The sequence below is a fragment of the Ranitomeya variabilis genome, chromosome 5 (genome assembly GCF_051348905.1).
Source record: "Ranitomeya variabilis isolate aRanVar5 chromosome 5, aRanVar5.hap1, whole genome shotgun sequence".
Classification (NCBI taxonomy): domain Eukaryota; kingdom Metazoa; phylum Chordata; class Amphibia; order Anura; family Dendrobatidae; genus Ranitomeya; species Ranitomeya variabilis.
The window spans coordinates 41,871,399-41,898,684 of NC_135236.1; the positions used below are offsets into that span (position 1 = coordinate 41,871,399).

The following is a 27,286-nucleotide window of genomic DNA, read 5'->3' on the forward strand; positions in this document are numbered from 1 at the left end:
ACATATCAGCATTATTACTTCTTCTTTTAAAGCATCATCATTCCTTAAGTGCTATCGATGAACATCCCCTTTAAGAGGGGACCAAATCTCTATGAGGTAGTGCAACTTCTCAAGCTGCAAGTCCGTATGCAGCAAGGACTCCGGTACTGCTTCCAGGAACAGTTTCTTCGCAAAGAGTCCTTTCTTTTATAAAACCAGTAGAGAGCACCTTTAAGAAGGTGCAAACTATTTACAACATCAGTTTTTGAATCATTCACCGTCCATGATTCGGCAGTCTCTTGATAACGGAAGCAACAACAAGTAGAAAACAAACAAAAGGCAATAGGGATCCCGGGTCAACAAAGGGATCCTTTTAAGAGTTAACCCTGGATGGGTTTTAGCAGCAAAACAGCAGAGAAAACAATGAACTATTTACAATCAATAAAGCATTCTTGCTTACTCAGTTTTCTTGTAGTGCAGGGGATGGTCTCCTTCCAGGCCTCACCCGGCCAACTGGTCGCGTTAGTGCAGCAAGGGCCGGTCCTGGCTCCAGCAACGACAGGATCCCCCTGCGGGATGCCCTCCTTACTCGTGGGCAAGCGCGACCCAGGGGCACACGGGGAGCCCGGACTTCCAGAGGTTCCACGGAGACAGGTTCCATCGCCTTCTCTGCAGGGGGCTCGTCCTCAGATGTCCCAGTATCGGCCTGAAGTGCGACACACCGCTGGACACCCCGAGCTATCCAGCCAGCTTCGCCACTTTCCCTCCTCCATCGGGTATAGGTCATGGCATCACCCGGCTCCAGATCGCAAGCGAACCTTCCTCCACAGGGCTCCACTTCCTCCCGGTTGACACGGACCTGTAGCGATTCCCCGATCTCCTGAATAACTCCCCTTCCTTTCCGGGAGTTAAAGGATATCACTACACCCCAGTGTGACGGTGGAACCTCCTCAACGCTCTTCAGATTGACCTGGGCTGCCGGTTGGGGTCTGTTCCGCCACGCTGTCATCAGGCGCTGCAGGTGTTCCGCCTCCGGCAGGATCCTCAGGCCCTGTACCTGCAGCTCACACTCCGCCGCGGTCGGGATGAAAGAAGCGGGGGACACCGGAGACAGACGGACCTCCGTAGGTTGGCCCAGCCGAGCGATCACACGGGCGTCGGCCTCCAGGCGGTAGGCTATCTGCCGGGCCTCGGCTGCAGCCACACACTCCTCGGACAGCGGCCGGGGGGGGTCGGCCCATCGGTAGCTCCGCAAGGGTCAGTTCTCGCAACGATGGCGTGTCCGGGGCTGTGTCGAGTTGTGCAGCCTCTCGCTGAGTCGGGTCATTCCCACGCGGTGCTCTCGGCGTCGCCATCTTCGCTTCCTCTCCAGTGTCCTCTTCCCGCGGTCTCTTTCGTGGGCGGCCCCGTCTCCATGGTCTCCACCCTCCAACGAGGATAAGAAGGCGGACCTCGGCTGTTGACGGACACGTCCTCAGGACGCAGAAATATTTAGACTGGGCGGCCATTGTCTTTCGCGCTCTTCAGCTTGTCTACGCCCACTCCACGCCCCTCTTCTTCTCCTGCGCTCTCCTCAGCGCTGTAATGGCGGCGGATTTTGGCGGCAAGTGGCACAGCACAGTCTTTGCAATAAGTCACAGTCCAAGTATAATAAATCACAGTTCCAAGGCACACATGACCTGATTCTTCAGGCTTAAGTAGATCCTGTTCGTGACGCCAAAATTGCAGGGCCCCACTGTCGCAGGGCCGAGGGGTACCCGGTACCGGGCCTCTGAGTCTCTGTTCTGGGGTTGTCACGGTGGCTAGACCCGGTCCGTGACCCTGCTGAGGGGTGCCCAATGAAAGGTGTGGATGGTGGTGGTGGTGCGGTGCAGTAAATAACGAGGACACCAGGTTGCAGTCTCTTTACCGCTTTACTGAAGGCTTCAGGGTCCTCAATCCGGAATACGGTTAACTGGGCTGCGCAAGCCTGGTCGGTCCGATGGCACCTCCAGAGTTCCCTTTGCAGGTGGAAATCTGTGCCTACCTGCTAGCGCTTGTGTGTTGTAGTCCTTCCCTGCTGAGCACCACGGGATAGTCCTCACAACTGTTGTGTCTGTTTCTCGTGTTCCCTCACAACTCGATTCTGATGTTCTTCCACGTCCCCCAGATCTTATGGTTAGGACGCACCCGTATGACGGGGAGGCTCGGAGCTGTCCCGGGACTCTAGCGTCGCCCCACTCCTGTTGTTACCCCCCTGTGTCTTCCTAGGTCAATTGGGTGAGACAGCCCGCCTATAACTGACTGTCCTGCCGTAGGTTTGAAGTTTGGCTTGGAGCTCTATACTTCCTCGGTGTTCCGGCCACCGGTATTGCGCCTCAATAGGATGTTGCCTCGTCTTACAGCACGACTCCTACTGGTATTCTCCTTATTGCGTTGATCTCGTTTCTCACTCAGCACAATAAACCTCGCTTCTTGCCCTTTCTTGGGGTACCGCCGCTATATCGTGCAGGCGCGGTCCCGTAACGTTCTCTCTGGTTGCTAGGCCTCTGTCAGGATCCCACCCCTGACAGGGACCCCTCTGAATCTTCCCCTACAACACCCTCTGCCACAAGGTGTTGCCTGGTTCCAACCCAGTCAGCTTTCTCTCTAACTTCCTGCCTAACCCCCAGTTTTACCAGATTGTGAGGAGTGGCCTAATGAATAGAACCCTTAGCTCCCTCTGGAGGCCAGACTGTGAAGTGTATTGGTGTCTGTGATACCTGGTCAGATGAACTCCTTCAGTGCCATCAGACGTACCATAGCCCCCCTTAGCGGCGGAGCATCAGTACTGCAACGACCAGGACTCTGGGGCGCTGCAAGAGCACACACAACAATTAAAGTATCGTGTGACACACATTACACAAGTTTGGAATGATGGCCTGAAAAAAGGTGAAGAAGCCTCAAGTTCAATATTGTCATAAGAAGAGTTGGCTCAAGTTGCAAAAAAGTATGAAAAGTGGACAGTAGAAGATTGGAAATGGGTGATTTGCAGCGATGACACAAAAGTCATAAGACTAGGCTCTGATGGGTGCAAATGGGTCTGAAAGAAATTGAAGGAACTGTCAAGTTTGGTGGATGACGCCTGATAAAAAGGGGTTGTTTCGCAGCCAAAGGCATTGGATACTTGACCAGGATCAATGGTGGCCTCAATGCTGAGCTATATGTGAGTATCCTACAAGATGAGTCACTTTGTACACTCAAGTACGATGACATAGTCTTCCAACAAGACAAGAACAGGATTCATGCGTCAAGATTGGTGACAAAATGGTTAAATGACAATGAAGATGAGGTGCTGGATTGGCTTCCACAGTGCCCAGACCTCAACCCAATTGAATACTTGTGGGTAAAAAATTTTAATAAAGCTGTATACAGATGCAAGTGAGGCGACCAGTATGCACCAACTCTGGGAACGTGTAGAAGAGACCTGAGATCAGATTTCGGTCGAGACATGTTTGAATCTGACTGAGAGCATTTCCAGAGGGATTCAGGCAGTGGTGAAAGCCAAGGGTGGATTTACAAAACACCAAAATAATAAATAATCAAATTTAGATCTTTAGGAACAAAAGAGTAACAATGCAGTGACATAACTAGAATCTGCATAACTAATCAACTAGTCAAATTTATGTATGAGATATCCAAGATGATTGTCTATAAAATGCAGTCTCAAGTCCAAAGCAGTAGTGGATAGTGAAATATGGAGACTGAAAGTTAAAAATTCAAAACATATTTACCCTTTTGCTCTTCACTGTATGTAGTAAAATGTCCCCTTTATGGCCCCATGTAGTATATATATATATATATATATAAGGGTTGGGGGTCACTTGGGGAATAGTGATCACAAAATAATACGTTTTCATGTAACCTTTAATAAGATGGGTAGTAGGGGGGTGACAAGGACACTAAACTTCAGGAGGGCAAATTTCCAACGGATGAGAGAGGATCTTGGTGCAATTAACTGGGACGATATCCTGAGGCATAAAAATACACAAAGAAAATGGGAGACATTTATTAGCATCCTGGATAGGACCTGTGCACAGTATATACCGTATGGGAATAAACATACTAGAAATAGGAGGAAACCAATATGGCTAAATAAAGCTGTAAGGGGCGCAATAAGTGACAAAAAGAAAGCATTTAGAGAATTAAAGGAAGTAGGTAGTGAGGAGGCATTAAATAAATACTGAAAATTAAATAAGTTCTGTAAAAAGCAAATCAAGGCAGCAAAGATTGAGACAGAGAGACTCATTGCCAGAGAGAGCAAAAATAATCCCAAAATATTCTTTAACTATATAAATAGTAAGAAACTAAAAAATGACAGTGTTGGCCCCCTTAAAAATAGTCTGGGTGAAATGGTGGATGAGGATGAGGAAAAAGCCAATATGCTAAATGACTTTTTTTCATCAGTATTTACAAAAGAAAATCCCATGGCAGCCAATATGACTAGTGATAAAAATTCCCCATTAAATGTCTCCTGCTTAACCCAGCAGGAAGTACAGCGGCGTCTAAAAATAGCTAAAATTGACAAATCTCCGGGCCCGGATGGGATACACCCCCGAGTACTGCAGGAACTAAGTACAGTCATTGATAGACCATTATTTTTAATCTTTAAAGAGTCCATAATAACAGGGTCTGTACCACAGGACTGGCGTATAGCAAATGTGGTGCCAATATTCAAAAAAGGGGCAAAAACTGAACTCGGTAATTATAGGCCAGTAAGTTTAACCTCTACTGTGGGTAAAATCCTGGAGGGCATTCTAAGGGATACTATACTGGAGTATCTGAAGAGGAATAACCTCATGACCCAGTATCAGCACGGGTTTACTAGGGACCGTTCATGTCAGACTAATTTGATCAGCTTCTATGAAGAGGTAAGTTCCGGACTGGACCAAGGGAACCCAGTAGATGTAGTGTATATGGACTTTTCAAAAGCTTTTGATGCGGTGCCACACAAAAGGTTGATAAAAAAAATGAGAATAATGGGGATAGGGGAAAATATGTGTAAGTGGGTTGAGAGCTGGCTCAGGGATAGGAAACAAAGGGTGGTTATTAATGGAGCACACTCGGACTGGGTCACGGTTAGCAGTGGGGTACCACAGGGGTCAGTATTGGGCCCTCTTCTTTTTAACATATTTATTAATGACCTTGTAGGGGGCATTCACAGTAGAATTTCAATATTTGCAGATGACACTAAACTCTGCAGGGTAATCAATACAGGGGAGGACAATTTTATATTACAGGATGATTTATGTAAACTAGAAGCTTGGGCTGATAAATGGCAAATGAGCTTTAATGGGGATAAATGTAAGGTCATGCACTTGGGTAGAAGTAATAAGATGTATAACTATGTGCTTAATTCTAAAACTCTGGGCAAAACCGTCAATGAAAAAGACCTGGGTGTATGGGTGGACGACAAACTCATATTCAGTGGCCAGTGTCAGGCAGCTGCTACAAAGGCAAATAAAATAATGGGATGCATTAAAAGAGGCATAGATGCTCATGAGGAGAACATAATTTTACCTCTATACAAGTCACTAGTGCGACCACACTTAGAATACTGTGCACAGTTCTGGTCTCCGGTGTATAAGAAAGACATAGCTGAACTGGAGCGGGTGCAGAGAAGAGCGACCAAGGTTATTAGAGGACTGGGGGGTCTGCAATACCAAGATAGGTTATTACACTTGGGGCTATTTAGTTTGGAAAAACGAAGGCTAAGGGGTGATCTTATGTTAATGTATAAATATATGAGGGGACAGTACAAAGACCTTTCTGATGATCTTTTTAATCATAGACCTGAGACAGGGACAAGGGGGCATCCTCTACGTCTGGAGGAAAGAAGGTTTAAGCATAATAACAGACGCGGATTCTTTACTGTAAGAGCAGTGAGACTATGGAACTCTCTGCCGTATGATGTTGTAATGAGTGATTCATTAATTAAATTTAAGAGGGGACTGGATACCTTTCTGGAAAAGTATAATGTTACAGGGTATATACACTAGATTCCTTGATAAGGCGTTGATCCAGGGAACTAGTCTGATTGCCGTATGTGGAGTCGGGAAGGAATTTTTTTCCCCAATGTGGAGCTTACTCTTTGCCACATGGGGTTTTTTTGCCTTCCCCTGGATCAACATGTTAGGGCATGTTAGGTTAGGCTATGGGTTGAACTAGATGGACTTACAGTCTTCCTTCAACCTTAATAACTATGTAACTATGTAACTATGTAGTATAATATGGTCAACTCTTAACCCAATGTAAAATAATGTGCTCCTCTCTGGCTCATATGTAGTATAATTTTTCTCTCTATGGCCCCCATATAGTATAATGTCATCATATCCTAACCCTATGTAGTTTAATGTCCCCCTCTATGACCACCATGTAGCATAATGTCCCCCTCTATGGCCCCCATGTAGTATAATATCGTCAACTCTTAACCAAATGTAAAATAATGTGCCCCTCTCTGGCTCATATGTAGTATAGTGTTCCCTTGTATGGCCCCCATATAACATAATGTCCTCATCTCTGAACCCTATGTAGTATAATGTCCCCCTCTAGGACCACTATATTGTATAATGTCCCCCGCTATTGCCCCCATATAGTATAATGTCTTCATCTCTGAACCCCATGTAGTATAATGTTCCCCTGTATGGCCACCATATAGTATAATGTCCTAATCTCTGAACCCCATTTAGTATAATGTCCCCTTCTATGGCTCATATGCAGCATAATCTCCCTCCGCTATGGCCTCATGTAGTATAATGTCTCCCCTCTATGGCCCCTATGTAGTATAATATCCCCCTCTCTGAACCCTATGTAGTATAATGTCCTCCTCTATTGCTCATATGTAGTATAATGTCCCCCTCTATAGCCCCCATATAGTATAATGTCCCCCTCTCTGAACCCTATGTAGTATAATGTCCCCCTCTATAGCCCCCATATAGTATAATGTCCCCCTCTCTGATGCTTATGAAAGTTGCAAAAATTATACATGATGAGACTGACGTCTTCCCGCTCCCATGATAAATGTCCATTATTCCTGCTCCATTGCACGCACATTGCAGAGACATCATTGCAGTGGCAGGGCCCTCTCCACCCTTGGCCAATTGTTGCGCACCAGCTCAAATTTGGTATCTGTGCACTCATACTGACCTTGGGAATAATATTACCAGGCCAGTTTTACTATATATTGAACATGGTAAACAAAAAATTCCAAAAACCTTTGTGAAATTGCACATTTTTTGCATTTTCAACGCACTTGGAATTTTTTACCACTTTCCAGTGCATAACATGATGAAATGTATAATATCATTCAAAAGTACAACTCGCCCCACAAAAATCAAGCCCCTGTATGATTATGTGGATGGAAAAATAAAAAGTCATGACTTTTGGTAAAAACAGGAGAAAAAAAGTGAAAACGGAAAAAAACCGATGAAAGCAGCAGCTTGCTGACTGCCGGGCGAGCACTCACTGCTCCGCTGCACCGCTCCAAGGAGAAGCAGCAGTGAGGGACGGGGACTTTGTACAGACCCTTTTTCTTCATTTTTTTCAGAATCCCCTCCCTGTATCACATGAGTTAGCTCCGCTACGTCGGGGTATAAATATTATCCCTTACACAAGCTGAAAAATGTAAATGTTCTGGTCACGTATTTACTGCAACCGTTATCTCCATAGCTCAAAAATGGAAATCACCTCTAATCCTTTCAGTCATAATGCGAATGTAAACTCTAGTCGCATACACAAAGCTATGAAAGCATAAAACCCCGGTAAATTGGAAAGCTTTCCTCACATTCGCCAAATATCCCGCACTTTCCCTGCCTTCCGGGCAGATTCCATTTCCTCTCTATTCTCTCCTTCTGTTCCTCTGGCAATTCCTGCCATCTCTGTGGACAATCCTTGTCTCATATGTACTTCCTGCGTCCCTGTTGTCCCCTCATCCGGCTCCAGTGAGAAGAGGTGCCGGGAACACTATCACATTTGCTCCCGCCCCAGTCATAGACCCCGGATCTGTCTTGGGGATGGTTCCGCTGAGCTGATGTTCGTCTGTATTGTTTTCCAGCCTGGGGCCTCTTTCTGCCATGGCAGCTCTATCCCCACGGCCTGTAGCTGTCAGAACATTACAGTATAAAAACATTAATAAACAGTCAGGTGCCGTATGTGAACGAGCAAACAGTGTCCAGAAGAAAGGAGGCACGTAAGGTTCCCTGCCATCTCCTTAGACTACCACGATGTCACAGCATGAGTTGCCCAAAGTCTAGTCAGCGCTGCAGGAAACGTACCTTCTGATGCCACCAAATCAGAGGCACAGAGGGACCCCACTGGGTGCAATATGTTACAATGACCTGGTCAGAGAATTCATATATGGGGCTAAGACAATAAATGAACTACTTTGCCGCAATGAAGAGAAGCTGAGCTGCACCGACACAAAGGTTGGAGACCCCCGTTCCATGATCCTATCTTGTAGGACAGTAATCTGATGACCTTCACAGCTGTATCCTTCTAGGTGTTCATTCAGGATTGCAGTATATTTGGGGTAGGGGTATAATTTAGCAATAGGCACAGTGCCAGTAATCTGAGCCACCTACTACATGAGATCATGAAGTTGGGATCTGATATTTGGGTGGAGTGACGCTTCAAGTCCTCGGTCGTGCGTAAAGAAAAGCTCTGAAATGTGATGATAAGAAGCCGTCACGAGTCCCAATATCAGAGCGTCACGTGTCTTATATGTGGCAAAGTCCGACCCTAAGGACGACAGATCAGCGATGATTTATACTGCTGACATTATATTAATGCAATTAATTCACTTACAGTGCCTCGAAAAAGTATCGTACCCCGTGAACGTTCTCACATATTTTCACGTAACACCCATAATCTTAAATGTAGTTGTTTGGGATTTTCGGTGATGTCAACACAAGATAACAATTATTTGTGAAGTGTAAAGGAAATCATACAGGACTTTCTAAATATTTTAAAAATATAAATCTGAAAATTGTGACGTGCATTAGTATTCAGCCCCCTGAGTCAGTACTTTGTAGCACCACCTTTCTCTGTCATTACTGCTGCAGTCTTTTGGGGTCTGTCTCTCCAGCTTTGTACATCTACAGGTGACATTTCTGCCCCTTCTTCTTTGCACACTTGCTTGCACTCAGTGAGATCGGAGGGAGATGTCTGTGATCAGTAATTTTCACGTCTTTTCACAGATTCTCAATGGGATTTCTGTCTGGACTATGACTGCGCCGTTCACACACATGAATATGTTTTCATATAAACCCTCCATTGTAGCTCTGGCAATATTTTAGGGTTATTGTCCTGCTGTAAGGTGAAGCTTTGCCCCAGTCTCAAGTCTTTTGCAGCCTCTAGCAGATTTATACTCCAGGATTGCCCTTAATTTAGTTCCATCCATCTTCCCATCGACTCTGACCAGCATTCCTGCCCCTGCTGAAGAACAGCCTCCCCACAGCAGGATGTTGCCACCACCATGTGTGATGGTGGGGATGGTGTTTTTAAGGTCATGTTCAATGTTAGCTTTCAGTCAAACATAGCATTTTTCATTTAGTCCAAAAAGTTCTCTTTTGGCCTCATCTGATCCGAGCCACTGTTTCCACGTGCTTGCTGTGTCCCCCACATGGCTTTTTGCAAGCTGCAAACAGGACTTGTTATGACTTTCAAAAATATCTTTCTTCTTGACTCTCTTCCACGTCTCTGCTACGTCGTAGCAGATCGTTTGGAACTTTATTTCGTCGCTGGATCTCCCGCTGTCATCGCTGGATTGGTGTGTGTGACACCGATCCAGCGATGCGTTCGCTTGTAACCAGGGTAAACATCGGGTTACTAAGCGCAGGGCCGCGCTTAGTAACCTGATGTTTACCCTGGTTACCATCGTAAATGTAAAAAAAAAAAAACCGTACATACTCACATTCCGGTGTCCGTCAGGTCCCTAGCCGTCTGCTTCCCGCTCTGACTGACTGCCGGCCGGAAAGTAAAAGCAGAGCACAGCGATTACATCACCGCTGTGATCGGCTTTCACTTTACGGCGGCACTCAGTCAGTGCAGGAAGCAGACGGCAAGGGACGTGTGACAGACAGCAGAAGGTGAGTATGTACTGTTTGTTTTTTTTACTTTTACAATGGTAACCAGGGTAAACATCGGGTTACTAAGCGCGGCCCTGCGCTTAGTAACCCGATGTTTACCGTGGTTACCCGGGGACTTCAGCATCGTTGGTCGCTGGAGAGCTGTCTGTGTGACAGCTCCCCAGCGACCACACAACGACTTACCAACGATCACGGCCAGGTCGTATCGCTGGTCGTGATCGTTGGTAAATCATTTAGTGTGAAGGTTCCTTAATAGTCATCCTGTAGGCAGATTCTCCCACCTGAGCTGCGGATCTCAGCAGCTCCGCCGTAGGACCTCTTGGCTGCTTCTCTAGTTAGTGATCTCCTTGATTGGGATGTCAATCTAGGCAGACAGCCACATCTTAGAAGGTTTGCAGTTGTGCCATTCTTATTTCATTTTCGGATGATGGATTGAACAGTGCCCCATGAGATGCTCAGAACTTGGGCTACTTTTTATAACTTAACTCTGCTGTACTCTTCTCCAGGGCCGCCATCAGGGCATGACAGCCATGACTGGCGTATGGGGCCCGGTGAGCAGAGGGGGCCCGCATCGGGCCCCATCTAATCTGCTCACCGGGCCCCCCCCTGCAGGCGCTGTGGCACACTATTGACGTGCGGGCCCGTGCCCGCACGTCAATAGTTAACAGCCGCCGCCAGCCAGTCGGAGGCTGGCAGCTGACTTCAGCGGCCGCAGTGCGCAGTCGCACTTCGCCGGCGTCTGACGTCATTGTCAGCCGCCGGCGAGTGCGACGCGTCCTTCACCTGCGTGGAGGAAGTGAGGTTCCCCGCCGCAGGAGTGCACGGCCAGGTAAGAACTCGTTTTTTGGGGGTTTTTTTAGAGCGGCGATCCCAAGGGGGTGGGGCCCGGGGCAGAACGCTGGACACGCTGGGGCCCGGGGCAGAACGCTGGACCCACTGGGGCAGAAAGCTGAACACAGGGGCATTATGCTGGACACAGGGGCAGAGATGCTGGACACAGGGGGCAGAGATGCTGGACACGGGGCAGAGATGCTGGACACAGGGGGCAGAGAAGCTGGACACAGGGGGCAGAGATGCTGGACACAGGGGGCAGAGATGCTGGACACAGGGGGCAGAGATGCTGGACACAGGGGGCAGAATGCGGGACACAGGGGGCAGAGATGCCGGACACAGGGGGCAGAGATGCCGGACACAGGGGGCAGAATGCCGGACACAGGGGGCAGAGATGCCGGACACAGGGGGCAGAGATGCTGGACACAGGGGGCAGAGATGCTGGACACAGGGGCAGAGATGCTGGACACAGGGGCAGAGATGCTGGTCACAGGGGGCAGAATGCTGGACACAGGGGGCAGAATGCTGGACATGGGGCAGTAAGCTGGACAAAGGGGCAGAATGCCGGACACAGGGCAGAGATGCTGGACACAGGGGCAGAACGCTGGACACGGGCAGTATGCTGGACAAAGGGGCAGTATGCTGGACAAAGGGGCAGTATACTGGAAAAAGGGGCAGAACGCTGGACACAGGGGCAGAACGCTGGACACAGGGGCAGAACGCTGGACACAGGGGCAGAATGCTGGACACAGGGGCAGAATGCTGGACACAGGGGCAGAATGCTGGACACAGGGGGCAGAATGCTGGACACAGGGGGCAGAATGCTGGACACGGGGCAGTATGCTGGACAAAGGGGCAGTATGCTGGACACCGGCAGAATGCTGGACACAGGGGGCAGAATGCTGGACAAAGGGGCAGAATGCCGGACACTGGCATAATGCCAGACACAGGGGCAGAGATGCTGGACACAGGGGCAGAACGCTGGACACGGGCAGTGTGCTGGACAAAGGGGCAGTATGCTGGACAAAGGGGCAGTATGCTGGACACGAGGGCAGAATGCTGGACACGGGGGCAGAGATGCTGGACACGGGGGCAGAGATGCTGGACACGGGGGCAGAGATGCTGGACACGGGGGCAGAGATGCTGGGCACGGGGTATGATGAAAGACAGGGGGCAGGATTGGAGACAGATCGTGCAGGAATCGGATCATGGGGCAGGATGGATATGATGGAGACAAATGGATCAGGATGGGGAGATCATATGGTGCAGAAAGGATACTCATGAGGGCAGGATGGGAGAACATATGGCTGACGCCAGGAACGAGACACACGGGGCCAGGATGGGGAATATTATTACCATAGGGACTAATTTAGGGATATTATTACTGCAGTAATGTATTTATTTTATTTTTTTAGTATACTGTTTTAAATGAGGGGGCGGTCCTGTTACTGTGTAGAGTGACACTATGTCGCCTCTTTGTCTTCATGTGGTGTAATGTAGAAGTTGGGAAAAATTAAGTAACGTGTTCTACAAGCGGAGCTCGAGATAACTCTGTTATTTCCTGCAGAGACGAGTCCTGGCTGGAAGAAATGATGGCGGTCTGTGCTGGATGAAAGATGAAGGACTTCACCTAGAGACGTCACTGGTAAGTCAGTGTTACCTATACACTGACACTATACACTGTATACTATATACAGAGCTCCTGTGTACAATGTCACCAGTGATCACTGTATTATCTGTACACAGACACTGCATACTAAGTACAGATCTCCTGTGTATAATGGCACTTATGGTGATAGTGTGGTGCTTTTTTTTTATTACTGATCAGAATTGTAGTATTCAGTCACTATGTGGTGGTAATATGTGGTCTGGTCATGGTGTAGCGGTATTTGTCCCTTGTATGTGATATTATTCGATCACTGTGGTGGTAATATGTCATCTGGTCATGGTATAGCGGTATTTGTTCTTTTTATGTGATATTATTGGTCATTTTAAAAATTGAAAAATAAATAAAAATATACCTAAATTGTTTTGCATATTTTAACAAATATTTAATAGGTTACAGCAGAGTAGTGCCCGGCCAAAAGAGTCTACCGTGTTATGGTGGCGGCTTACAAAATCTTTTGGCCAAAACAAAAGCTGCCGGCTATATGTGTGATCTGGTGATGGGAACTGTTAGGGTATGTGTCCACGTTAAGTAAACGCTGCGTGTTTGACGCTGCGTGGGGCCACAGCGTCAAACACGCAGCATCCAGATGTTACCGCATAGTGAAGGGGATTTTATGAAATCCCGTGTCCACTATGCGTGGTAACACGCACCCGGCGGCCCTGCGACTCCGGACATGCGGCACGTCTTTTAAGATCGCAGCATGTCCGTGTTCCTTGCGGCAGCTGCGCCGCCGCAAGCTATAACACAGGGCCCTATGTGTGGGGTGCGATGATCCCGGATGTGTGCAATGAACACATCCAGCATCATCGCGTCACAGTAGGGGGCGGGGCTTAGCGCCGAGCGAGTTTGCCGCTCCAACGCAACCGCCGGCCATCCTGAAGGTGGACACGTACCCTCAATGTGTGATTGGTGAGAAGTGGAGTTTTTCCAAGAGAGAGCGGTGGGACTGTGGACAGTTTGAGGGGTGGAGCGTGGAGGCGGGGCTGGGGTGGAGCCTGGGCGGAGTCTTAAGGGGGCCCCGAAAATGTTGCCAGTATGGGGCCCTGAAATTTCTAGTGGCAGCCCTGCTCTTCTCCACAACTTTATCCCTGACCTGTCTGGTGGGCTCCTTAGTTTTCATGATGCTATTTGATCCCTAATGTTCTCACACAAACCTCTGAGGCCTTCACAGAACATGTGTAGTTATTCTGATGAGTAAACACACACAGGTGGACTCAGTGTACTAATTATGTGACTTCTTGAGGTGATTGGTCACTCAGGATTTAAAATAAGGGGTATCATACTACAGGGGGCTGAATATCAATGCAAACAATGTATCATTTCCTTCACATATACTTGCGACTTTGTGTTGGTATCACATAAAATCCTAATAAAATAAATTTCAATTTGTAGATGTAATGTGAAAAAAATATGGAAACGTTCATGGGGTGTGAATACTGTTTCAAGACATTATATACTGTATAGTACTATATAGTGATTGTGTGGTCTTATAAAAAGGGTCTGCTTTTTTCTCCAGACAACAGTGCCACTCTTACCCATAGGTTCTCACTGGTATTGCAGCCGAGCTCGGTTCATGTAATAATGCCACTACTGTGCCCCTTACATAGTACAATGCCTCCTTTGTGCTCTCTAGATGGTAAAACAGACCCCTAAAATATATTAATGCTCTGTTCAAGTGCCCTAGAAAACAGTGCTCACATTTTGCCCCTTAGAAAGTAAAAATGCCCATGTGCCCTTTTGACAGTCACAATTATCCTGAGTGCCGCTATAACAATGAGTGCCCACTTAACATTTAATAATGTTCCCTGAGGCCCCCAATGTACAGCTCCACTTTACACAGCATAGTGGGCCCCCAGCTCCTCCAATACAGTATGATGGGCCCATAGCTCCTCTACACATGATAATGGGCCTACAGCTCCCCTATACACAGCATGATGTTCCCACAGCACCCGACTACACATTATGATGTCCAATTAGCTCACCTATACACAGTATAATGCCCACACAACTATGTGTATAGCTTCACTATACACAATATGATGTCGCCACAGGTCCCTTATACACATTATGTTGGTTCAATACCTGCTCTCTATACAGTATAATTTCCCCGTAGCTCATGTATATAAAGTATGATGCCTCCACAGCTCTCTGCCACACACAATGATGACCCCACTGCTCCCCTCTACACAGTATAATGGCCCCACACCTCCCCTCTATACAGTATGATTACCCCATAGCTCCCCTATATAAAGTATGATGTCTACACAGCTTTCCTCTACACAGTATGATGTGCCTACTCAGTTCTCCTCTACACAGAATAATGGCCCCACAGCTCCCCTCTACACAGTGTGATGGCTCCACAGCTCCCCTCTCCACAGTATGATGGCCCCACAGCTCCCCTCTACACAGTATGATGGCCCCACAGCTCCCCTCTACACAGTATGATGGTCCCCCCAGCTCCCCTCTAAACAGAATGATGGGCCCGCGCAGCTCCCTTATACACAGTTTGATGGACCCCAACTCCCCTATACACAGTATTATTACCCCTTAGCTCCCCTATATAAAGTGTGATGTATCCACAGCTTTCCTCTACACAGAATGATGGCCCCACACCTCCCTTCTATGCAGTATGATTACCCCATAGCTCCCCTATATAAAGTATGATGTTTCCACAGCTCCCCTCTACACAATATGATGGCCCCACAGCTCCCCTCTACACAGTATTATTACCCCATAGCTCCCATATATAAAGTATGATGTCTCCACAGCTTTTCTCTACACAGAATGATGCCCCACAGCTCCCCTATACACAGTATGATATGCCTACACAGTTCTCCTCTACACAGAATGATGACCCCACAACTCCCCTCTACACAGAATTATTACCCCACAGCTCCCCTTTATACAGTATGATGTGTCCACACACCCCCAATACACAGAATGATGCCTCCACAGCTCCCCTTTGCACAGTATTATTACTCCATAGCTCCCCTATATAAAGTATGATGTCTTCACAGCCTTCCTCTACACAATATGATGGCCCCACAGCTCCACTCTACACAGTTTGATGTTTTCAACCCCCCAATACACAGAATGATGTCCCCACAGCTCCCTTCTATATAGTATGATGTCCCCACAGCCCCCCTATACACAGTATGATGTTCTCACAGCTTCCCTATACACAGTATGATGGGCCTGCAGCTCCCTTCTATATAGTATGATGCCTCCACACTCCTCTATACACAGTATAATACCCCTTAGTAGCCCCCACACTGTCCAATGACCACTTAGGCCTCTTTCACACTTCAGTTTTTTGGCGTCAGTCTAAAACCGCCAGTTTCCTCAAATAACGGATCCGTCATTTTTTTTGGGCGGATCCGTTATTTTCCCATAGACTTGCATTGGCGACGGATTGTCGTCAGTTCCATCCGTCATGCGACGGATCCGTCGAAATTTGGCGGACGTTGTCTAGATATAGACGGACATTGAAACGTTTTTTGTCAACGCCGAAATGACGGTTCGCAGCGGATCCGTCGCGTCCATCATTCCATAGAATGGCCGCCTATAGGCGACGGATCCGTCGCGACCGTCATTTCGGCAGATCCGTCGCCCCAATCCATTTTTTCAACTGCACATGCTCCAAAAAGTAGATACTTTTCCCAGACAACCCCCAAGTAACGGATCCGTCAAAAAAACGGATCCGTTGGAACCGTTTTCTCAACAATTGTGATGGATCCGTCGATCCGTCACTATGTCGGAAGTGACTGACGCCAAACAACTGAAGTGTGAAAGAAGCCTTAGTTGCACCCATACTGTATGATGGCCCCCACACTATACAATGGCTTCACAATAGCCCAACACTGTATGACGGCCCAATATGAAGAAATAAAAAAAGAACCAAAAACTGACCACTTCTGACCTGGTTACAGGTCCTAGATGGTAACAATGGCAACCTGCAGTAAAAGCCAGACGTCAAGCCAGAGCCTTCAGTAAGCAGCTGCTTAAAGGGGAAGTGCCATCAGAAAGTTACTTATTGTTTAAATTGTTATGTTAAATGTGTTTTTCGCATATTTTCTGCTGCCCTTTGGGGTCTCAGGTCTGATTTTCATACAGGAAAGCTCTAACCCTAAGGCGTCTGCTCAGTGTCTGTGCATTACTTTGGCTAGTAGGGCTAGTGATAGAAACAATAATAACATGTTTCGAGCATTTTTATTGCATTTCCCTGATTTTCCCTTCTCCGTCCATGTTATTTCCCGATTGTTTGCACCTGTTGTATATATTTCTCTCTGCATTGTGTCTGTGACATAACCTCGTCTCGTGACCCGCTATCACTGCCCGGATCTGTCCGCCTCCCATTCTCTATCAGCTCTATGGCGTCCAAACTCCATGCTCTCACCCTGCTGACTGCAATCTCCGAGGCCGGGGCTCAACTCGTGACTGCAATTCCAGAGGCTGGGCCGAGACATAAAACCTTCGCCACCTTACACCTGTCATCACTCGCACTGCCACCGCTGGGATCCCTGTCATGATCTCTGCAGGCAGAGATCATAGCAAGCCTATAGAGGGACAAGCTCTCGGAAGATGGAACTATACTGACCATGAACTAAGCCTGCCGCGCAACTAGAAATAGCCAGGTAGCATTTCCTATTTATTGCTAGATGCCCAGCTCTGGCCTAAGACCTAAATAGCTAGCAGAGGGAAATATAAGACCTGGCTCACCTCTAGAGAAATATTCCAAAGAAGACAGTAGCCCCCCACATATAATGACGGTGAGTTCAGATGAAACAACAAACGCAGCAGGAAAATAGTCATAGCAAATTTGAGGTCCGCTTACTAGATAGCAGAAGACAGATAGTATACTTTCATGGTCAGCAGAAAAACACTAACAAAACACCATCCAGAGATTACCTTAAACTCTGGCATTAACTCATAACGCCAGAGTAGCAATCCCTGATCAACGAGAGCTTTCCAGACACAGTAACAAAACTTCAGCTGTGAACTGGAACAAATAGGCAAAACGAAACATGGACAAAAGTCCAACTTATCTAGTAGTTGTCAGAAGCAGGAACAAGCACTGAGAGGCATCAGATAACATTGTTGACCGGCAAGAAACCACCAGAGAAATGAGCTTAAATAGCGACACCCACTACTGATGGAACCAGGTGAAACAGGAAAGAGGATGACAAGTCCAATTCCACAAGCGGCCACCGGGGGAGCCCAGAATCCACATTCACAACAGATCCCACCATGTGCACCGGCAAGTGCACCAAATTTATCGGGGGCGCCCTGTACCCCTTCGCCATCATCTGCATCGTGTCCAATACTCTCCTCTACTTCCCGGGATGGAGCTCGGAGGCCGCGGAGGACGCAGGACTCAAACTGACCTCCGAGGTGTCCACTCTGCTGGGCATCGTGGGAGGTGGAATAATGGTGAGAACTTATAGGACTTTCGGAAATGTTTTGTGTCATCTGGGGAACAGATTGGCAGACGTCCACTGTCCCACGTGGGAAATTATCAGAATGTTTCATTTTTTAGATGCTCTACTGGCATCACCTCCAAGGACATGATGGTCAAGGGTGGTGGTGGTGGTGATGGTCTATTGATGACCTTTTAAGCAATAGATGGGCCCCATTGAATTTTTTTTCGGAAAAAGTGTCTGATATCTTGTCAAAATGTGTTTACTGCAAACCGATCACTTCAAAATGTAATAGTTTTTTGTTTTTTTTTCTGTAATAAAAGATCCTCATTCCTGCTGTTCAGATCCAGGCGACCGGAAGGAAAGGCTGCTGCAGTAACAGATGTGGGGTGAGAACATATACTGTATAGGATGTCCCTGCCGCCATCTCTAGAGATAAATAATGTAATTTATCCTGCAGCCACCACCAGGGGGAGCTGCTCACAATGGATGTATAACAATAGCTCAGAGTGTGACTCTGTCTGCATAGAGCTCCCTCTAGTGGTGGCTGCATGAACTGATAATGCAATCTCTAGAAATAAATAATGTAATTTATCCTGCAGCCACCACCAGGGGGAGCTCCTCACAATGGATGTATAACAATAGCTCAGAGTGTGACTCTGTCTGCATAGAGCTCCCTCTAGTGGTGGCTGCCAGAACTTATAATCTGCGAAAAGTGCAGCAGGGGATTTAGAGCTTTTTATAAGACACCACTATACACACGTAGAGATAGACAGTATATATAAATATATAATTATATGTATACTTTAACCCTTTACTACCCTGACCAGCATAGAGCACACCACATGAGCATAACCCCTGCTAGAGTGCTGTGAATATGCTTGTTACCCCCCTTTTCCACCATAGACTACCACTGACAACTTTAGACCTCTGTAGATATTGTAAGGACTAATATTGGTGGTCCCTAACCAACCGTACGTAAAAGCATGCAACGTAGCGCACGTAGAAATTTGTACAAAATTATCTAATTTTGTAATTTTTGCAAAGAACTGAATAAGGAATGGGGTCTCCAAGCTGAGAATAAGACCCCCGCTCACCCACCTGGGAGGTTTTCTCATCGCCCCTGTATCTCTACCCGCAGATGCTCCTCTCCGTCCTGTGCGCTGCGATCGGACTCACGGGATCGCTGTTCTGCCTTGTAATGTCAGTGGTCGGAATAACCCGAGGACCCGTCTGCGCTTATTACGACCAGATTAATGCCACCACGCCGTCTACCACTGGGAACAAATCCCTGGTCTGGGGGCGTCCATTCGAAAACCCATTAGAGAAATACAAGTAAGAAGAAGTCATTGTTCTATCCCTCTGCGCCAAGTTACATCGATTTACTCTCCATGTGCACCGCGTCCATTTTTTTAGACGGTTTCGCCACGCTTATTCAGGGAGGATTCAGGGAGAGATTTTTGGAGCAAAAACTGAGCAGAAACTCTCCAAATCCTTCTAAAAATAAAAAAGTGGGGTATAAACGAAGAACATTGGAAGCTTAAATATCCTTAGTGAGATATATGGATATATCCTTGAGTAAAATCCCAGGTGTTGCTTAACAAAAAGTACAGATATTAATTATTCAAAAAGTCACATAAACAAGACAGATAACAGTGTGAGCAGATCCATATAGCAAATCACATTTTATAAAAAGAGACGGGCAACAAAAGAGGAGTATCATGTATCAAAAAGGGAGAGAGGAGGCCCCAAAAAGGGTCATATATGTGAGTCAAGCGGGCCCCAGTGGCAGGGGTCAAAGGCGCAGGTTCAGTTATCTATGGCCATACGGGCCCGCACGACAATAGTTAAAAGCTGCCAGCCAATCAAAGGCTGGCAGCTAACGTCCGTGTGCACGGCGCCAGCGTATGATGTCTTTGTCATTCACCAGCGAGTAATGAATGGGATGGACGTCACCGATCGACTGCGGCCAGGTAAGGAGAAAGTTTGTTTTTTTATTTTTATTGAAAGCGGTAAGCGGCAATATGTTTGGACAGCATGATGGAGACACATGGCACGTGAGTCTCCATCCTGCCCCATCTGTCTCCACATGGTGCAGGATCATGGGGCAAAATGGAGACAGATGGGGAAGGATGGTGACTGATGGGACAGGATGGAGACATGTGGGGCAGGATGGAGACACATGGTGCAAGATCATGGAGCAGGATGGAGACAGATGGGATAGGATGGAGACAGATGGGGTAGGATCATGGTGCAGGATGGAGACAGATGGGATAGGATGGAGACAGATGGAGCAGGATCATGGAGCAGGATGGAGACACTTGGGGCAGGATCATGGTGCAGGATGGAGACAGATGGGGCAGGATCATGGAGCAGGATGGAGACAGATGGGATAGGATGGAGACAGATGGGTCAGGTTGGAGACAGATGGGGCAGGATAATGGTGCAGGATGGAGACAGATGGGATAGGATGGAGACAGATGGAGCAGGATGGAGACACTTGGGGCAGGATCATGGTGCAGGATGGAGACAGATGGGGCAGGATCATGGTGCAGGATGGAGACAGATGGGATAGGATGGAGAAAGATGGGGCAGGATCATGGAGCAGGATGGAGACACTTGGGGCAGGATCATGGTGCAGGATGGAGACAGATGGGGCAGGATGGAGACACATGGTGCAGGATCATGGAGCAGAATGGCGACAAATGGGGCAGGATGGAGACAGATGAGGCAGGAACATGAGGCAGGATGGAGACAGATGAGGCAGGAACATGGGGCAGGATGGAGACAGATGAGGCAGGAACATGGGGCAGGATGGAGACAGATGAGGCAGGAAAATGGGGCAGGATGGAGACAGATGAGGCAGGAACATGGGGCAGGATGGAGACAGATGGGACAGAATCATGGGACAGATGGGGCAGAATGGGGAGATCATATGGGGCAGGAGGGGACATCACATGGGGGCAGAATGGATACTCGAGTCATGACGGCAGGATGGAGAACATATGGCTGGAGCCAGGAATGAAACACACGGGGGCCAGGATGGGGGACTTTATTGCTGTAGGGGCTAATTAAGGAATATTAATACTGCAGTGATGTATTTTATTTTTTGAGGATACTGCTATTAATAGGGGGGAGGTCCTGTTACTGTGCAGAGCGACACTATGTCGCCTTTTTCTCTTCATCCGGTGTAGAGTAGAAGTTGGAAAAAAATTATGCTCTGCAAGCGGAGCTCTAGATAACTGTCACGGGGTCCTTCTCCGGTACTACACAATCAACAGAGCCAGGGAAGAGTGAACAATCCCAAGACCTTTATTTAGGCAGAAATACGAAAGGTCCATATACGATCCACCCCACAAAGGATAAATAGTCCAGAACAGGAATGCAGTTCAGTAACAGGATAAAAGTCCAACAATCCAGCAGACAGAGGATAACATAGTCCATATACTCTTCTTTCTCTCTGAGATGCTGTGAACACATCATCATTACACACAAGACTGACCTGTGTCTCACCTCCCTGATATTTTAAAAGTCTCCCTCCTCATTCACAGGTCAGGAGGGGGAAGGTCTCAGGGGCTCATTGTTTCAACAAGCTAGGTCAACATGTCATTAGCATATTAGCAAACAATACAGTACTGTGGGGGCTGATATCAACAGCCATTCATCAATTAGCAAATATCTCCTTCTACAAGAGAACACCATGAAAATAAGTAAAATAGAAATATACACAAAAATGATACCCGCATAGCATATCACACCATCACAATAACTATGTTATTTCCTGCAGAGATGAGTCCTGGCTGGAAGAAGTGATGGCGGTGTGCACTGGATGAAGATGAAAAGTGAAGGACTTCAACTAGAGACATCACTGGTGAGTCAGCGTGTTACCCGTACATTGACACTATCTACAGAGCTCCTGTGTATAATGTCACTGGTGATCACTGTATTACCTGTACACTATACACTGGTGTATCACTGTATTACCTGTAAATTGACACTATCTACAGAGCTCCTGTGTATAATGTCACTGGTGATCACTGTATTACCTGTACACTATACACTATATACAGAGCTCCTGTGTATAATGTCAATGGTAATCACTGTATTACCTGTACACTATACACTGGTGTATCACTGTATTACCTGTAAATTGACACTATCTACAGAGCTCCTGTGTATAATGTCACTGGTGATCACTGTATTACCTGTACACTATACACTATATACAGAGCTCCTGTGTATAATGTCAATGGTAATCACTGTATTACCTGTACACTATACACTGGTGTATCACTGTATTACCTGTACATTGACACTATCTACAGAGCTCCTGTGTATAATATCACTGGTGATCACTGTATTACCTGTACACTATATACAGAGCTCCTGTGTATAATGTCAATGGTAATCACTGTATTACCTGTACACTATACACTGGTGTATCACTGTATTACCTGTACATTGACACTATATACAGAGCTCCTGTGTATAATGTCACTGGTGATCACTGTATTACCTGTACACTGACACTGTATACAGAGCTCCTGTGTGTAATGTCACCAGTGATCACTGTATTACCTGTATACTGACACTATATACAGAGGTCCTGTGTATAATGTCACCATGATCACTGTATTACCTGTACACTATACACTATATACAGAGCTCCTGTGTATAATGTCACTGGTGATCATTGTATTACCTGTACACTGACACTATATACAGATCTCCTGTGTATAATGTCACTGGTGATCACTATTTCCTGTACACTGACACTATATACAGAGCTCCTGTGTATAATGTCACTGGTGATCACTGTATTACCTGAACACTATATACAAAGCTCATGTGTATAATGTCACCGGTGATCACTGTATAACCTGTACACAGACACTGTATGCTAAGTACAGATCTCCTGTGTATAATGGCACTTATGGTGATATTAATTGTCATGATCCAGACTGGGTTTTGAATCCTGTTTTCCCTTTTTCCTGGTCTGGTCATATGAAGAGTTAACCTTTCTCAGCCTCTGTCTGGGTTCAGGATGGCTACTTATTGCTGCTGCTTCCTGCAGGCGATGTCATTTATAGTTTTTGCCTAGTGATGCTGTAGCTGAATCTGGTTGCTCTAATTTGTCCTGCTGCATTTGCTGTCTTAACCTGTGTCTGTTTTCCCTTATTCCTATCTTGACTCTGTATTTTCCTTCAGTGTGCTGACTCCTTGGTTTTGACTTGGCTTGTATTCTGACCTGCTTCTGTCTTTTGGCTTATCCGCTCCTGACTGTTACTGACCCCCCTGGCTTGTCTCTGACTGTGAGTTTGCTTATTCCTTTGGTACTGCACTACAGTCTAGGATTTGATCCAGCTAGTTTGACTATTCTGCTGCCACCTGTGGTAGCCTCACTGCTGCATTGGAGGCCAGCTCTGTTTAGATACAGTCCTGCTTCCACTCTACTGCCATCTAGTGGAGCCTGCACCTACCTGCATTGCAGCAGCGTGAAATTAGTGTTGTGCTTTTTTTATTAATGATCAGTATTGTAATATTCTATCACTATGTGGTGGTAATATGTCATCCGGCCATGGTGTGGCGGTATTTGTTCCTTGTATGTGGTATTATTGGTCACTATGTGGTGGTAATATGGTGTCGGGTCATGGTGTGGTGGTATTTGTTCCTTGTATGTGATATTAATGGTCACTATGTGGTGGTAATAAGGTGTCTGGTCATGGTGTGGTGGCATTTGTTCCTTGTATGTGACATTAATGATCATTTTAAAAATTGTAAAATAAATAAAAATATACCTAAAGAGTATTGGATATTTTAACAAATGTTTAATGAGTTACAGTAGAATACGGCAAGACCAAAGAAGTCTACCTTGTCTTGGTGGTGGATTAGAAAATCTTTTTGCCAAAACAAAGGCTGCTGGCTATATGTGTGATCTGGTGATGAGAACTGATGTGTGATTGGTGAGGACGTGGTGCAGATGTGGAGTTTTTCCAAGAGAGGGCGGTGGGACTGTGGACGGTTTGAGGGGTAGAGCCTGGGCAGAGTCTCAAGGGGGCCCAGAAAATGTTGTCAGTATGGGGCCCCGAAATTCCTAGTAGCAGCCCTGGTACAGACATTATGCATATAATCATCCATCAGAATATATCAGATGGTATTGACATAAAAAACTATAGTAAAGTAATAGTGTTACCCACATGTTATTGTGCCTATGTGTTGCGCCGGGGCCCCGACGCGTGTTTTGCTTTGGCTTCCTCAGGGGGCCACAGTGAAAGGAAGTGAGGAAGCCAAAGCGAAACGTGCGTGTTGTACTGTTTGGTAAGCAAGACCTGGGTTTTTACTCGAGGATATATCCATATATCTCACTAAGGGTATTTAAGCTCCCAATGTTTTTCATTTATTCCCAACATTATATGGGTAGTATGCCCCATTTAGGAATATGGTTTCTCTATTAGTCCGTTATTCCGGCTATGGAGGGTGTGCTCAATTTTTGCTTCAAAAATTCTGCAGATGCCATGTGCACAAAGTCACTGACCAGAAACTCAAAGTTTGGGCTCAGTATCCGCTCCAAACACTCTTTAAAAAAAAACTCAGTGCGCAGCTCGCCTGATGGTAGTGGTCCTCAACTCCAGTCCTCAAGAGCCACCGACAGATCATGTTTTCAGGATTTCCTTATTTTTGCCCAGATGACAAAGAAAATCCGGAAAACATGACCTGTTGGGGAACACTGCCGTAAGGCGAGGTGCGCACTGAGACTTGTTACTGACTTTTTGGAATGGAAACTCTCCAAATTCTCTTCAGACACTTCAAAGAGGAAGAAGACCTGAACTCTAGCGCCACCTACTGGAAGCAGAGAACGCTGGTTCCAGTAGGTGGTGCTAGAGTTCAAGTCCAACATAACAACAATTATGTTGTTTTTCTTTTGATACTTTTTGATAAATATTTTTATTGTGTTTTTGCTTTTCAAGACTCAAAAACCTTTTTCTTTTCCAAAGATGGAGCCGAATGAGGACTGTATTTTCAATAATACCATTTTTGAGTACCGTATATATAATTAATTAATTTTCTTTGTGTAAAATATATTTGCTATAAACTTTATTACTTTTAATACTTCCTTTTAATAACCCAATGCCTATAAACCAGCAGTTTAATAGGCTCCCAGCGATAGGGTTGCAGGGTCAACTTTCTACTCTCTAGCTACTTACTTGCTACAATCAACATCTATGGGGTTAAAAAACAAACACACTTCAGACTTCGTTCCTTTGTATCTTCGTCTTTAAGGCCAGTCTCACACGTCCAGATAATTCCGGTACCGGAAAAATCGGTACTGGAGTTATCCGTGTCCGTGTGTCCGTGTGCTCACGTGGCACATCAGTGTGGCACACGTGCGGCAGCCGTGTGCCGACTGAGGACCACACGGACCGTGCAGGAGACAGCGCTAGAGTTAAGCGCTGTTCCCCCTGCGTGTGGTGCTGAGGCCGGCATTCATTCCTTCTCCCCAGCAGCGTTCGCTGGAGAGAAGGAATGAAAAATGTAGGTGTTTTTTTTTTTGTGTGTGTGTTTAAAATAAAGTTCCTGGTCACCTCCCGCCTCCCATTCCCTGTGCGCCCAACCGCTGGCATTAAAATACTCACCCAGCTCCCGCGATGCTTCCTCTCAGCGCCGCAGCTTGTCCTGTGTGAGCGGTCACGTGGTACTGCTCATTACAGTGATGAATATGAATATATTTTATGAGGGGACCACATTATATTCTGTGAGGGGGCTACCCCAACCCTTGCTACCTAATTAAGACGTGAACTACCTTATATTATATATTAAAAATTACTCGCGCTGGAAAATGGATAAAATACAATATCCCCTATGAGGACCAGAAAAAACAATCAAAAGCTAATAAAAACGTATCCAATATCTATTAAATCTATTGCAAAAAAGTACAAGATATGCACTATGGCTGGAAAGAGGAAGATGCAAGCGAGACAAATACCTTAAATGGATGTAATACTGGTAACAGGTCTCTAGTTCTCTAGACGATCTTGTCTGGTCAGGGCCACGGTAAATGGTCAGTGATGCCTCCTGAGGAGTGGGCTGTGGACAATGCTCCGGCCGGTAGCAAAGTGTCCTGTGCCCGGAATTGGTCCTTCTCTCCCTCTGTAGCCCTCCATAAGCCAGTCACGTGTTTCCACACGTGACCGTGACGTCACGATAGGTCCTGCGCAGCAGAGAACCTAGCGGCTGTAACTAGCAGCGTACCTTACTGCACGGAGGAAGCGGGCACAGGACACTTTGCTACCGGCCGGAGCATTGTCCACAGCCCACTCCTCAGGAGGCATCACTGACCATTTACCGTGGCCCTGACCAGACAAGATCGTCTAGAGAACTAGAGACCTGTTACCAGTATTACATCCATTTAAGGTATTTGTCTCGCTTGCATCTTCCTCTTTCCAGCCATAGTGCATATCTTGTACTTTTTTGCAATAGATTTAATAGATATTGGATACGTTTTTATTAGCTTTTGATTGTTTTTTCTGGTCCTCATAGGGGATATTGTATTTTATCCATTTTCCAGCGCGAGTAATTTTTAATATATTAGTTGCATACCCTATTGGTACAGACGTGGTACTGTACCCATACTCGCAGCAGGACACATCCGATTTGAAGCGCTACTGGTATATGTATATTTACCTTATATTATACCCTGATATTAGCGATTTTTACCGCACAATTGGTGGTCTTGTATCTATTTCTATGTAGCTACATAGTGGGCCCCAAGAATGATTTTCTCTGGTGGGCCGAAGGTGCTCCAGTCTTACACTTACAGTGAGCAGTGACATAGGGATATTGTAACTCACAGCACCACTCTGGCCGATAAGGAAATGGTGCATGGCTCTCCCCACATATGTGACCTTGACAGAGAAGTGCCCAGTTCACATCTGGAGGCAGCCACAGTGTAGTAGATGTAGGGTATGTAGGACATGTTGTAAATTCAGGAGATACAGGAAATGTAGGAGATGTAGTAAATATATGCAGTGGAGGAGATGTATGAGATGTAAGAGATGCAGGAGATGTAAGAGATGCAGGAGATGTAGGAAATGTAGATATGTAGGAGATGGAGGCGATGCAGGAGATATATGAGATGTTGGAGGTGCAATGAGATAAAGGAGATATAGGAGATGTAGGAGATGTAGGAGATGGAGATGAAAGAGATGTAGGAGATTCAGGATAAGTAAGAGATGCAGGAAATGTAGGAAATGTTGTAGTTGAAGGATATGAGTCACCCACCAGGGCCA

At 46.5% G+C, this 27,286-nt stretch overlaps 1 protein-coding gene across 2 annotated transcripts in view; it reads left to right on the top strand.

The window, feature by feature from the left end:
* The first annotated feature begins 17,042 nt into the window (after nt 1–17,042).
* The window catches only part of LOC143774285 (transmembrane 4 L6 family member 5-like), a 33,123-nt gene continuing 22,879 nt past the window's right edge, over nt 17,043–27,286 (top strand). Inside the window, exons 1-4 of one of the 2 annotated variants that reach the window (XM_077261711.1) lie at nt 17,043–17,097; nt 17,821–18,012; nt 18,323–18,388; nt 19,141–19,334. In XM_077261711.1, the coding sequence (XP_077117826.1) occupies nt 17,830–18,012; nt 18,323–18,388; nt 19,141–19,334 (443 nt within the window). In that variant the 5' untranslated portion in view covers nt 17,043–17,097; nt 17,821–17,829. Of the gene's footprint in view, nt 17,098–17,820; nt 18,013–18,322; nt 18,389–19,140; nt 19,335–27,286 lie in introns of those variants that run through there. The other variant, XM_077261713.1, reaches the window with a different exon arrangement.